The sequence below is a fragment of the Talpa occidentalis genome, unplaced genomic scaffold (genome assembly GCF_014898055.3).
Source record: "Talpa occidentalis isolate TD23 unplaced genomic scaffold, MPIMG_talOcc4v2.1 talOcc4.14, whole genome shotgun sequence".
In the NCBI taxonomy this organism is placed as follows: Eukaryota; Metazoa; Chordata; class Mammalia; order Eulipotyphla; family Talpidae; genus Talpa; species Talpa occidentalis.
In genome coordinates, this window is record NW_023601433.1 from 75,188,779 (window position 1) to 75,201,837 (window position 13,059).

The 13,059-nt window shown below is 43.4% G+C and overlaps 1 protein-coding gene across 3 annotated transcripts in view; it reads left to right on the forward strand.

Annotated features, from left to right (window-relative positions):
- Positions 1–13,059, forward strand: part of NF2 (NF2, moesin-ezrin-radixin like (MERLIN) tumor suppressor) — a 73,464-nt gene that overhangs the window by 12,835 nt on the left and 47,570 nt on the right. For all 3 annotated transcript variants that reach the window (XM_037510852.2, XM_037510851.1, XM_054695239.1), the window contains exons 2-3: positions 11,179–11,304; positions 12,874–12,996. In XM_037510852.2, coding sequence (XP_037366749.1) covers positions 11,179–11,304; positions 12,874–12,996 — 249 coding nt within the window. The remainder of the gene's footprint in view (positions 1–11,178; positions 11,305–12,873; positions 12,997–13,059) is intronic.

Genomic DNA, 13,059 nt, shown 5'->3' on the forward strand with positions numbered 1-13,059 from the left:
TATTCTTAGTATTTTAAACATTTGTAATCATTGATAATTTCTGAACCTCAACAGTGTGCTAAGTAAGTGCTAACAAACTTCTATTTTTCAACAGTGTTAGAATCACTACCTTTGTTACATTTGAGAGCTCATTAGTATACAGTCAACTCTTGATTAGGAGTAAGGGACATGGTAACAGCAGCAGAATCTGAGGAAGGGAAAATGTAGAAAGTCCATTTACATTCAATGTTGTATCATTTACATCCCTGAAAATGATTTTAATGTATAGATTTGGATGTTAAAGGATTAAAAGAAAAAATGAAAAAAATACTGCATGGTTTAATACAAAGCCATCTCAAGCTCTAAACTCACAGGGTGTTAATCCTAAAAGATCCACTCCATGATTATGGAAGCTGAGACCCAAAGAGGTTAAGTGACTTTCCCAGCACAGCAGGTTTGGGTGTTTTATAGCTATTTGACAAGGCTGTGATTGCTCTCATGTTGTGAGCTAAATTCCAAAGATAGAGATTGTCTTCTTGGCTTTTGGGAGACTTTATTGCTTTTATAGCACCATAACTATATTGTTTCTTTTTGCTTTGTCATCTGCCAGCTGACTTTGAAATGTCTTATCTTCTTTGTTCATAGTATCATAAGATCTGGGCATTGCATGGGGCATAAGAGATTGACAGATGAGGAAACTGAGGCCCAGTTGAGCTGCGTGGCTCACCCAAGCTTATAGGCTTGTGTGTGGTAGAGAGAAGGAGTTGGGGTACAGATCCCCTCTCTGACTTCACTGCTGCGCTTATAACCTCTCTACTTCAGGAAACATGCCTGAACCTGCAAACATAAGGAAACTTCCCTTTCCTCACCCTCTGCCCCGTCCCTCACCAAAAACCCCCCCAAACTATAATTCATTTGGTTTTGAAAGAATTATCAGAGTTTAAAACTTCGATTTTGTGGCTTCCCCAAGGCTCTCTGATTTGTTTCTCACTAGTCTCTTTTGTTCTGTGGAAATTTTTCTTGGTTGATTCTTTGAGATTTAGATTTCCTAGCCAAGGTATTTTTAGAAAGGAAATCAGTATGTGCTACCAAAGGGGGAAAATATGTACCTTAAGGCCTAATTATGCAATTAGAATTTTAATAAAGAATGTCATAAATTCTTACTTCATTGCAATCATTACTGAGAAGACAGTTCTGCTCAGAACCCTCATCTAGTTATCATCATCATTATCATCAGCGTCATCAGCCAATCACAAGCATGTATGGAGTGGCTACAGATTATGCAGCACTTCCTTGGGTTCTGAGAGACTTAGAGAGAGGGAAAGCAGAGAGAGAGAGGTAGCCCTTGCCTTCGAGGAGTTTGTGATCTGTAGGAATCTTGGGGAGAGACAGATATCTCGTTTTCCATATATGTAAAGTACATGCTTACTCACACTTGCATGGGGGGTGGCGGTAGTGAGATACAGGAATGGGTCTTGGAAAGGTCTGTATGCAGAGAAATGGAAGACCACAGGTCTGATGACTTGGTTGGGCACACAGGCTGGATTGTGACCAGCCAGGGCTGTTGGTTGAAGGAGGGAGGAAACCAATCATTTAAATAGATTCAGCATGCTAACAGAGAAGACTGGAGGTGGGAGAGGAAAATTACTTGCTGTGGTTGATTACGGCAGAAACTAAAAGGGCAAGAAATTGGAGTGGAATTTATTTTTTCCCTCAAAGAGGAGGTTTCAGGTTTGTGAGATTTTTGCCCAGATTTAGAGGCGGATATTGGGGTCATGATTAGTAGAGCAGAGAAAATGAATCTCTTTTTTTTCCTAAGATCTTGTTTCTATTTGGAACCCCCTATTCCCTCATGTTGAGAAACAATGGTGATTAGGAGTACGTATCCTTTAATTATGGCAGCAGCACCATAATTTTTTTTTAAGATTTATTTATTTATTTATACAAGCACTGGCTACAGTCAGAAGCACAGGAGGGTGAGAGAATTCACCAGAGCCAGAGCAGGGAACAGAGCAGGCAGACTGACGAAGGGGAGCAGTGGGCGCGGCAGGAGAGGTCTGTCACACCATGTGGGACCCTCGCTGGTGGCCAGGGATCGAACCTGTGCTGCAGAGGCTGTGGGCAGCTTCGCAGCCCAGCGCTCAACTGCTGCGCCAGCAGGGGAGGCCCAGCACCATAATTTTGCAGTTTAAACTCATGAGACTGCTGGGCCTCCCCGGTGGCGCAGCGGTTGAGCGCTGGGTTGCGAAGCTGCCCACAGCCTCTGCAGCGCCAGTTCGATCCCCGGCTGCTCCCTGGCCACCAGAGGAGGGTCCCACATGGCGCGCAGACCTCTCCTGCCGCCCGCTGCTCCCCTCAGCAGTGTACTTCGGTCCTTCTGCCTGCTCTGCTCCCCGCTCTGGCTCTGGTGAATTCTCTCACCCTCCCGCGCTTCTGACTGTACCCAGTGCTTGAATAAATAAATAAAAAAATAAACAAACAAACAAATAAATAAATCTTTAAAAACGAAAGAAAAAAAAATAAAAAAAAATAAACTCATGAGACTGCAGAACCTGCTTCTGTGTTGTGGTGATACCCCACACCACATTCCCCAAACTGGGGAGTATTGGTTTTATACCTGTATTAAGTATCTTTTTTTAAATCTTCTTTGATTAAACACAATAGATTTTTATAGAACTCATTCATTTTTTGCACAGCAAAATCATTTTGATAATTCTTTGTGTTGTTTATCTTGTTAATTAAGGTATTGAGCATCTGTTTTTTTCATACCAGACAAATAAAAGCTGTATTGAAGTTTGCATCTTAAATTCTCAAGTCGACTGTAAATTGGTTCCTGTAGGCCAACCACGACTGCAAAAGTCAGGGATGAACATTGAAAGGGGATATCACAGTCACCATGGGTTTTCCATTTCTGAAATAATGGTAAACACGTGGCATGTCTCCTGAGCCCAGGGATGCAAAATTCCTTCTGTTGCCTGTAAGGGAGCTAACCTTTTGACAATTTTTGTGGCAAATGCTAGGCCAGCTTGTGAGCTAATTAGGAGAAACCCTGGTAAGCCAATGCTGGGTTTCTCAGTTTTCTTTCAACTTTTGTGGATTAGCCAGCCAAACAGCATCCTTGTGTGGCTGATCACCCAGGCCCCCAGACCTCTATAAAACGAGATGTTGCTTCTCTGGTAGCTTTTTGCAGGTTTGCATCTTTGCTATAAAGCTGAAGTTTCGGGCCTCCCTGGTGGCCTAGGAGTTAAGTCTCAGTGCTATCACCTCTATGGCAGGAGTTTTATCATGGTCAGGGAGCTGACCCACATACGGTGCAGCAGACCTCTCCTGCCTTATCTGCTGCTCCCCTCAGCAGTGTATTTCAGTAAACCCACCTGCTCTGCTCCTCATTCTGTCTCTGGTGAATCCTCTCACCGCTGCACCCCCCCCCCCACCCCCGCCACCCGCACCTCTGGCCTACACCCCAGCTTTTCTATGCAAAACTAAATAAAGCTGAAGTTTCTCTGTGAGTTCTAATTCTAGGCATTTCACATATAGCAGCCTAATTTGGTTCTCTCTTCAAGAAATGAAGAGAGAACCATTTCTAGCAATGGCCTTTTCCTGTCATGTGGCTGGTTTCCTACTCACCCTGCATAGTTGTGTCAGCAGGTACAAGGGATTCAATTGCAGGCTGCAAGGCCCAAAGAAAGCAGTGGGAAAAATGCAATGTGAAGGCAGCTGAAGCAAACACCAAATGGCAGTCTTGGGGTTAATAGCCCCCATTCAGCCTTGTAGGTTATTGGTGCCAGTTGCTTCCCACAACAAAAAAGGGTTGCATTCTAGCTATTCCTGCTGTGGAGGGTAAGTGCTTAGTGCTATTTACTTAAAACATTTTAGGTTGATGAATTACAAGCACTTCACTCTGGGTAAAGCTCATAAATTCAGCCCCTACAAAAAATAACAAGCTGACAGCACTTAGTCCTGTTTATAAGGTTCGTACACATCTATCTTTGATACAAGCACAAGTATATCTTCGTGAAAGAGCACTGCAGCCTGTTAAAGTAATAAGAGAGGACTGCCACAAAGCAGGAAGCACCATACTTCCAGATTCACTACCATTAGCCCCTGTGCTTGAAGGGCATCTTGAGGACGAGGTCTGCTGAGCAGGGAGCATGCGTGCTGTGGAGTCCAGATTTGTGCTCCTCCCTGCCTCTCTTCTCCCTTCATTCCTGCCACTTCCCTTTTTTGTCGGTAGAACGAGCACCTGCCTCTTAGCCTCCCTCTTCTTTACTAGGCAGAGATGAGGTAAGGAGCTGCAGTGGGGTATGTGGAGCTCTTTGAACCCTTCAGCCAGGTGGAAAGAGATGGGCTTTAAGTGAAGACTTCATCAGAACCAGGAGTGTTCTGTTTTGGGCAGTTTGTTTGGGAAAAATGACAAACCCTAACAATGACATAATGGCCTGTAAGTAGTATAAGTGCAAAGCCTGAAAAGCTTATGTGCTGTCAAGTATCAGAAAAGGAAATCATTTAATAAAGTAATAAACATGAGACTCGTCCCGCCGGTTGGTGATTCCTAGAGACCCTGCAGGGATTGTTACGGGGTGCGTGACTGCTCGGAACCAGTGACTGAATAACCTGGTTCCTCATCAGCTGTGGGGAGTCCGAACTGTCACACACATCAGGCTGAAGCTGCATTTGCAGTACCGCATTGAACATTCAGTACTGCAGATAGGATAATTATGCTGCTTGTCAGATACTAGAAGAGTGCAAAGAACATTCCTCCACTTTGCAACAGCTTGGACCCAAGCGGCAGACATGCTGTTCCTTCCGACTGGTGTGACCGCCCCTTCTTCAGCCAGAGGGCCAACTACCACCTGGTTTTTAAGACCCATTCAGACAGTATGGGGGTGTGTGTGAATGAAGCCCCTCAACCCCCAGATCCCCAGGTCTGATTTGTATTCTTAAGGCATTCTGTTCTGTTAGCATTTACCAGGTCACATTTCCTGTCTTCCCTCTCAGACATGAACAGGGACAGTGCTCTTGTGCTGAATTCATCATTTATCTCTTGTGCTGAGCAGAATGACTAGGATGTAGTGGGTGCTCAATAAATGTTTGTCAAATAAGTGATAGCATGGCTAGCTCGATGAGAATTGATGGTTCCCTTTCTGATCTGTCATCCATCATCCATCGAGTGAAACAGGACTGGGAGGCTTTACACAGTATCACTTGCAAATATAAGGAGAGGAGGCAGGGTTACAATGAATAATAACTACTCCTCATTGAGTATTTGCTGTGGGTCAGGCACTGTCTCAGGCTTTTTAAATGTATTAATGCACTCAACCCTTAGATCAGTCTGCTAAACAGGTTCTGTTTATTACCCCCATTGTGAAGCCCAGGGAAGTCCAATAAGTTGCCCAGAGTCACATATGACAGCCGAGATTCATGAAATTCATCCCATGTTAGATAGCCATCACCTATTACACTTTTTAGACAGGTTCCTGGAAAGAATTAAGCATTAAATGTCCTGAGGCATCCCTCTTATTTAGTGACTTCACTTTTCTCCTGTATGTCTAGATGGCACTAGTTATTTTCCTCCCTTATGGAAAAAAGGAGAAAATAGTCATTCAGATAGCTTGGTGTTTTGTGCTTCACTTGAGAGAGGTGGAGTTAGACAGCGGGCAAATAATTGGTTTTAGATGATAGTATTGGTTCTCTTGGAAGTTCAGCAGTATGTTCCATTTCTATTCTCTAGTCAAACTGAAGCACGATAGCTTATAATACACCTTTTAATATATGTAATATATATTTATAATATATTTCTTATATGTTTATAATGCTACTATTTCCTACAAAGACCTTTTTTTTCCAAAGATTTATTTATGGGCCTCCCCTGCTGGCGCAGCGGTTGAGCGCTGGGCTGCGAAGCTGCCCGCAGCCTCTGCAGTGCCGGTTCGATCCCCGGCCACCGGGCGAGGGTCCCACATGTTGCGCAGACCTCTCCTGCCACGCCCACTGCTCCCCTCAGCAGTGTATTTCGACGGTCTGTCTGTTCTGTTCCCCACTCTGTCTCTGGTGAATTCTCTCACCCTCCTGTGCTTCTGACTGTACCCAGTGCTTGTATAAATAAATAAATAAATCTTTAAAAAAAAAAGATTTATTTATGCATACAAGAGCTGGGGTACAGGCCAGAGATGCGGGGGGTGAGAGGATTCACCAGAGACAGAGTGGAGAGCAGAACTGACCGAAGTACACTGCTGAGGGGAGCAGCCGGGGAGTCAGGAGAGGTCTGCTGCGCCATGTGGGTTGCTCCCTGGCTGGCTGGGTGCTGCAGAGACTGCGGATTGCTTCTTAGTGTGGTGCTTAACCCCTTGCGCCACCAGGGAGGCCCCTACAAAGACCATTTAAGGTTTGGACCTCTAAACCTTTGCACATGCTTTTCCCTCTGCCTGGAACACACTTCCCTGCACACTTCTTCTTCCCTAAGCCCAGTCTTCCTGCCTCCCTTTTCCCACCACAGGAGTAAGTCTAGATGCTATTTCCCATCCCTCCAAGACAGAAACTTTCTTCCTAGGGGTCCCTATAGCCCCTGGAGCTCCCTGTTGTGGGCCTGACAGGTGGTGTAGTGCTGAAAACCACACCAGAAGTTGACTTTATGTGTGAGATAAGGGAGGTTATTATCTGTTACTGACTCTTTCAGGTCTTAGATCTATTCTGTGAGAACAGCCTCATCTCTTTTTGTTCCCCATTTATCCCATGCACCTTTGGTGATGCTGGACACATGGTGCGTTTCCCAAATATATGCTAAAGGAGTGGATGAATGGGGGTTCATTTTTCTTTAAGTCTTGAGACTTGGGTGTTTAAAGTAGTCAAATCTATTCCATTATTTTTTACTTTGTCCCATATCTACACATTTGGCGGGCACTGTGGGGAATAGAGAGAGGACTGATGTTGCTCTTGTTCTCAGACACCTACAGTCTAGGGAGACACTTAGATCTCTTCACAGTGTCACCAAAGGTGAGCATGGCTACATTCTGGCAACCCTGGCTAGCGCCAAGGAAGCCCTATGCACACCCAAGACCTCTCTTCCCCAGGTTGTTCTGAGAACCAGGAGTAACGGTGACCAATGGTTCTTGTTTGTTAAGACGGAGAAATCCAATTTAGGAAGACTAAGCAAGTCACATACATTTGGGGAAAGACTTGTTGAAAAGTAAAATCTCATGTAGGTAAACAACATGCTGAAGATGTTTAATCCAAGAGGAAACTTTTTAATCATTTAAATATAAAAACATTTATAAGTAGAGCTAAGACTGCAAATGCATTTAGGACATCCCTGCCTAGTTTCCTCAGACTCCTTAACTTCCCTAAAAATTGTTCATCCATTTCTCCCCGAAACTTGCTACTTCTCCTGTATTCTCACTCCCCTTTAGTGGAACTATGTGGTGCTTAGCTCAGAAATTTGGGGGTCCCTGTTGATTCTTTTTCCTTCATTTCCCCACCAGCATTCAGGCACTAGTTCTGTGACTGTCTCCTTTCCATTTCTCAGGCTGCCTTCTCCTTCCTGTTGCCTTGGTTAAGGCATTTGTTGGCCTCCGTTCTGCCCTTCTTTTTTATTATTATTATTAATTTCTTATTTTTTACATCATTGTTCATTTTTAAACAACATTTGCTTCCCTCCCCCCCTTCTCAGGTGTAGTCCCCATAGAGTTTCCTTCCCCAATGCCCCCCACCCCCATCACCTCAGTCCCCTGTGCTCCCCCCTCCCTCCCTCTGATCCCTCTCCCTGCTCCTCCCCTGCAGTATGTCTCTGGTTTATAATTGTCTGTTTTTGCTTTGTTGTGTTTTGTACTGTTATTATTTTTTTTTTTACACTGATGTCTTATTTGGTTCCCCTATATTCCTGCTATAAGTGAAACCATCTGATATTTTTCTTTTTCCTTCTGGCTTATTTCACTGAGCATAATTCCTCTATCCACGTTGCCCTTCTTGGTTCTACTTTTCTTCCCTCCAACCTATTCTTCATCCTGTTTGTCTGGTCACTCTGCCTGAGTCTTCAGAGATCCCCCATGTCACAACCAGTTCCTACCACATCCCCTCCTGAGTTCAGGTTGTCTCTTTCAGTTTGACCAGATGGCTTACAGTTTCCCTCAGAGAAGGCTTTTCTAGACTTATTTCCTTTTCTCCTTCATCTAGTTCTCACTTGTTCTTTAAAGCCTTTTCTGACCTGAGTCCTTGCTGTGCCTCCTCCGGGGACCACACTTCTACCATTTTCCATCCTCAGTGTCTGTCTAACATTGTTTGGCAGTTAGGATGTGATCTTAAACTGCTTGTTGAAAGAATAAGAGAGGAAGCAGGGGCTTTAAGTCACAACGAGGTATAAAGGAGCAATATGTGACTGTTCCAAGAATGGATTTTGTTTCAGGGTTGGAGAAGAGTGTTAAGACACCAGTTACTTACTGGACAAGGTGACTGGGGAGTGCTGGTAGAGAGTGAGACAAAAGGAAGCCCTCAGGGTAGGAACTGGGGGCTGCCCCCCTTATGTCACCGGTGTCATTTTTAGCAGGCTGCCAAGTATCTCTGATTCTTATTTATACAAAATGGGGATGAGCCTCCCTGGTGGTGCAAGGGGTTAAGTCACAGCACTTTGAAGCTATCTGCAGCCACCAGCACGAGTTCCATCCCTGGCCAGGGAGCTAACCCACGTGTCGTGCAGCAGACCTCTTCTGTCTCGACCCTATCCCAGTTCTTGTACACATAAATAAATAAATAAATCTTTTTAAAAAGGGGGTGGGATGGGTCTATAGTTGGTAGTTGCTGAGACCACTTCCAATTCTGACTCTCCACGGTGCTCGGAGTCAAAGTTAAAAATCTATGTAGGTCAACTGAATCTGCGCGAGGGTTTTTTCCCTTTTTATCTCTGGCTCCATGGGAACAAAGACATTGTCTCTTTGCATTCAACAAAGACAGTTTTATATTTTAAAAACAAAGAAGTGGAAGGCAATACAGTAAAGCTGCATTAATACAATATTATGTTGAGAATTTAAACTCCCTAGTCAGGCAATTCACTCACCCTTCTCTTCGCAGCTTTCCTTTAGATGCGTGGCACATCCCTCTTGCAGACAGCCCCTTCTGCCAAAGCCTGCTGGCCCTGAGTTATGTTGGTCTGGGAATCGTTACTTTGATCTTCCTGGCCCTTGGGCGTTTAACTTCTTCAAGTTAATATCTGTTTTTTAGTGTTACATTATCTTGTAGCAAGGTAGTCATTTATAATTTATGTACGATATACTGGCTTAAAATAGAGACTAGAGGATAATCAACATCCCAAAGCTTCTAGCTTTCCAAAATAACATTTCTTCAGTGAAATCCGCCTGTAGGAATTAGAACCTGCTATGAATTAAAAAACCCTTTGCTCTATTGTCAGATTGGGAAATGGGTGTGCCAATAGGCATTATTAACTCTTACAGAGTGGATAGAGGTCATCTTTTGTTAAGCTAAAACTTGTCATTTTATTTTATTCAAAATAATCTCTAAAGATTTAAACCTTTGTAGTGTTCCAGTGGCACCACTAAAGTCACAGATTGGGGACAGACAGGAGAAAGGGCCCTGGTGAAGGACAAGAACCAAAATAAATCTCAACCACTTGTCTGCTGTGGTTTTGGTCGCCACTTTGCTCTCTGACTTTGACTGCAAACTCGGAGAAGGTTTGGGCTTTCTCCTATTGAGTACCTTGCAGAGAACGCACTGTTCATTCACATGTATTAAAAATAGCCTACTTGAAAAGTCCCCTGTAGAAACAGCAAAAACCAATCAGATATTAGATGTCTAACTTATTTTTTCCTTCTGGCTCTTATAACAAGTCTTTAAACCCCACTTTTTTTTCTCCATTCCTTTTCATTATGCATCTTCGTGTGCCAGGACATTGGGTGGAGATTCCTGATAAGGGCAAAAGAAGGACAGATGCTTCTGCAGTTGAGTGGTTTTGCTCTTCCAGTGTCTGGTGACCTTGGATTTAAATCTCAAGATTATTCTTACTGTGACCACCATCTCTGTGATGTGTCTCCTGTGCTCACCAAGTATACTCAGCTATGTGCATAACTATGCCCAGTGTGCATTTGAATGTCCACCTGACACTTGGGAGGGTCAAGCAGCTTCAAAGGGTAGTATGGGAACATCAAGGGTGATTTAGCTTGAAAGCCACAAGGTGGCAACATTTACTAAGCTGCTGGGCATTTCCTTTCCCTGGTAAAATGTTGGACTTGCTTTTCCAACTATAAGATTGAATAGCTGAGAAAACGCTTTAGCAGCCATTGCTGTAGGTCCTTTTGAAAGTGAGGCTGTAGAATAAACATACTACATTATATTGGTGTCAGTTTGTCCCCTGGGCTTGGATACCAGGAGTCTGAAATTGCTCCGTGTGACCGTGGACGAGTTGCCTTCCCTTTGGCCTCAGTTAAGTATCTGTGACAGGAGAGACCTGTGATTGGGCTGACTGGTCCCTAATGGTTCTTTTTCTTTGTGATTTATGTCTTTGATACAACTTCCTCCCCTACACACATATACACACACACACACACAAACATACACATACCTATGTATTTAAATTGAGGTATAATTGACATGTAACATTTTAATTTCAGGTGCACAGTATAATCCAATATTTGTATATACTGTGAAATGATCACAATAAGTCTGGTTAACATCTGTCTCCTCACATAGTTACAATTTTTTGTCTTGTGATTAGAACTTTTAAGACCCACCTCTGTATTGCTTTTTTAAAAAAACTTAGTAAAGCCATCTTAACTAGCCTTTTGTCAGAGTCAGGATTTAAAAAAAAAAAATCTCAAGGAAATTAGTGTCGTTAGAAGCTGCCTATCTCCCTGGGTTAACTCAAGAGGCTAGACTCTCCTAAATGAGGATGCTTATTTACCAGCTTTCCTAAATTAGCAGCTTTGGGGATATTAAGATCTGTAAGGAACTGTCCAAGGGAGGTATTGTGTATGCTTTGCAGTGATTAAGCCATTAAGCTCTAATTGGTATTTTCCCACTCATGGTTTTGTGTAGGAAGCTTCAAAATTATTTAGTTATTCTGTGCTCATCAGCCACCTTAGTGCCATCCCTACATTTTGGAATCTGAGAGCAGGGAGTGCAGGATAAAAGCTTTTGTGCAAGAGGGTTATGACTTTTGCTCACAACGTCCTTCCCTGTTGGTTTGTTATATTGCAGATGAAGTGGAAAGGGAAGGACCTATTTGATTTGGTGTGCCGGACTCTGGGGCTTCGGGAAACCTGGTTCTTTGGACTGCAGTACACAATCAAGGACACCGTGGCCTGGCTCAAAATGGACAAGAAGGTTGGGCTGGAACTTGGTGAACTCAGTGGGGCTGGTGTGTGCTCTCTGGCTTTTCCCTGAGCATGTGATTAGCTTATTTGCTCACCACGGGGTATTGCAAGTACTTGGTAGAGAAGGAGCAAGCCCTGAATTAAGTCTTGCAGAAAGCAGATCCTGAAGATGCCACAGGCTTTCTACTCCTCACGGACTTTCCTAGGCAGGCAGATCCTGCGGGGATTTGCCACCCTGGCCGCTTTACCAGGCTGATTGCTTTTGGCTTTATGCACCTCAGTTTTTTGAACTAGTCAGACTTTATAAGTAAAAAATTGCATATGTGTATATATATATGTATGTATGTGTATATACATATATATATATACACGTGTATTTTTTTTTTTTTAGCAATTTATGTCTTTGAAAGATTTTCTTGGAACTTATGCTAGTTAGGGAATTTTTGAGTCTTTTTAGAATCACTATGACCCAACTCAATTTAATCATTAATGTAACCTAAGGAATAGAGTGCCCTAATCTCTGTGGTGAAGAGATTCTAAGCTAACGTTTTCAAATGATGTGAACATTTGTCCTTAGTAATCTGAAATTCATGTTAGAATCTCTGCTGGTTATAGGTTTCATAGGGAACTTCCCAATAATCATGAAAGTGCTGCTGTGTGTCAGCGAGACTAGGACTCTATAGCAGGTCTGTGTGGAATCTTCTGGACCCTGCCACCTGGAATTTGGGCAGGAGCATGGAGAATTATCTATCATAGACAGCAGAACCTTCTCTTACATTTTTGTGACTCTCAGCAAAGTAAATTTTAAATCATACCTGAATGTTGGCCAAACGGATATGAGATTGGGGGCATTAGGAGCGCTGGAACCTGCTGCTCAAAGGAAATAAATTATGACACATGTTAATGGAGCCTTGTAGCCTGTCACATGGCATGTTTATGTCCCGGAATGAAATTCATTCTGGAGAGCAGATGGTTCAAGCTTTTCAGTGGGTGGATGAGATTGTTAGAAGATTAAAGGCAGCATGGTTTACTGACTGTGCTCAAGTATTTTGTGGGGCGTCTCCAGAGGTTCTGGGAAACAAAGGGTTGCCACAATGGCCAACGTTTCACTTCTGTTGCTCAGTTAATGTTTAGGTGATTTCACAATGACTGAGTCCATCATCTCTCAGCTCCATTTCAATATGGACCTAAATGTTAGAGGTCGGCAGCAAGAAAAAAGGGGTGAAGGAATATTCCATTCCTTGAGGAAATGGAATAAAACCTGCAGCCTAATATAAAGGATCGTGCCCAAGACCTTTGAGTTAGAAATGTCTAGGTTTTAACTATCTCTGTGACCTTGAGGATTGGTGTCTTCCTAATCATAACTACACCCACCCCTTGGGGATATTGGCTAATTTAGTACAGAAGTACCATGACAGTACAATTCCTTGTTCTAGGTGGCTTTGCGAATGCTTCAAGCTGTAGAATCACAACCTTTGAGAAACGTGATAAATTTAGAGGGGAAACAATATACTCTCCCTGACTTGGGAGGAAGAGGTGCCCACATAGCTTGTTTGTCTTTTGCTTTGCAATTCTGTAGGTGCTGGACCATGATGTTTCAAAGGAAGAGCCAGTCACCTTTCATTTCCTTGCCAAATTTTATCCTGAGAATGCTGAGGAGGAGCTGGTTCAGGAGATCACGCAACATTTATTCTTCTTGCAGGTAAACCAGTCCATGCTGTGCACCCCCCTCCCCGCCAATACTCCCCCTTCTGTGAGAACTCAC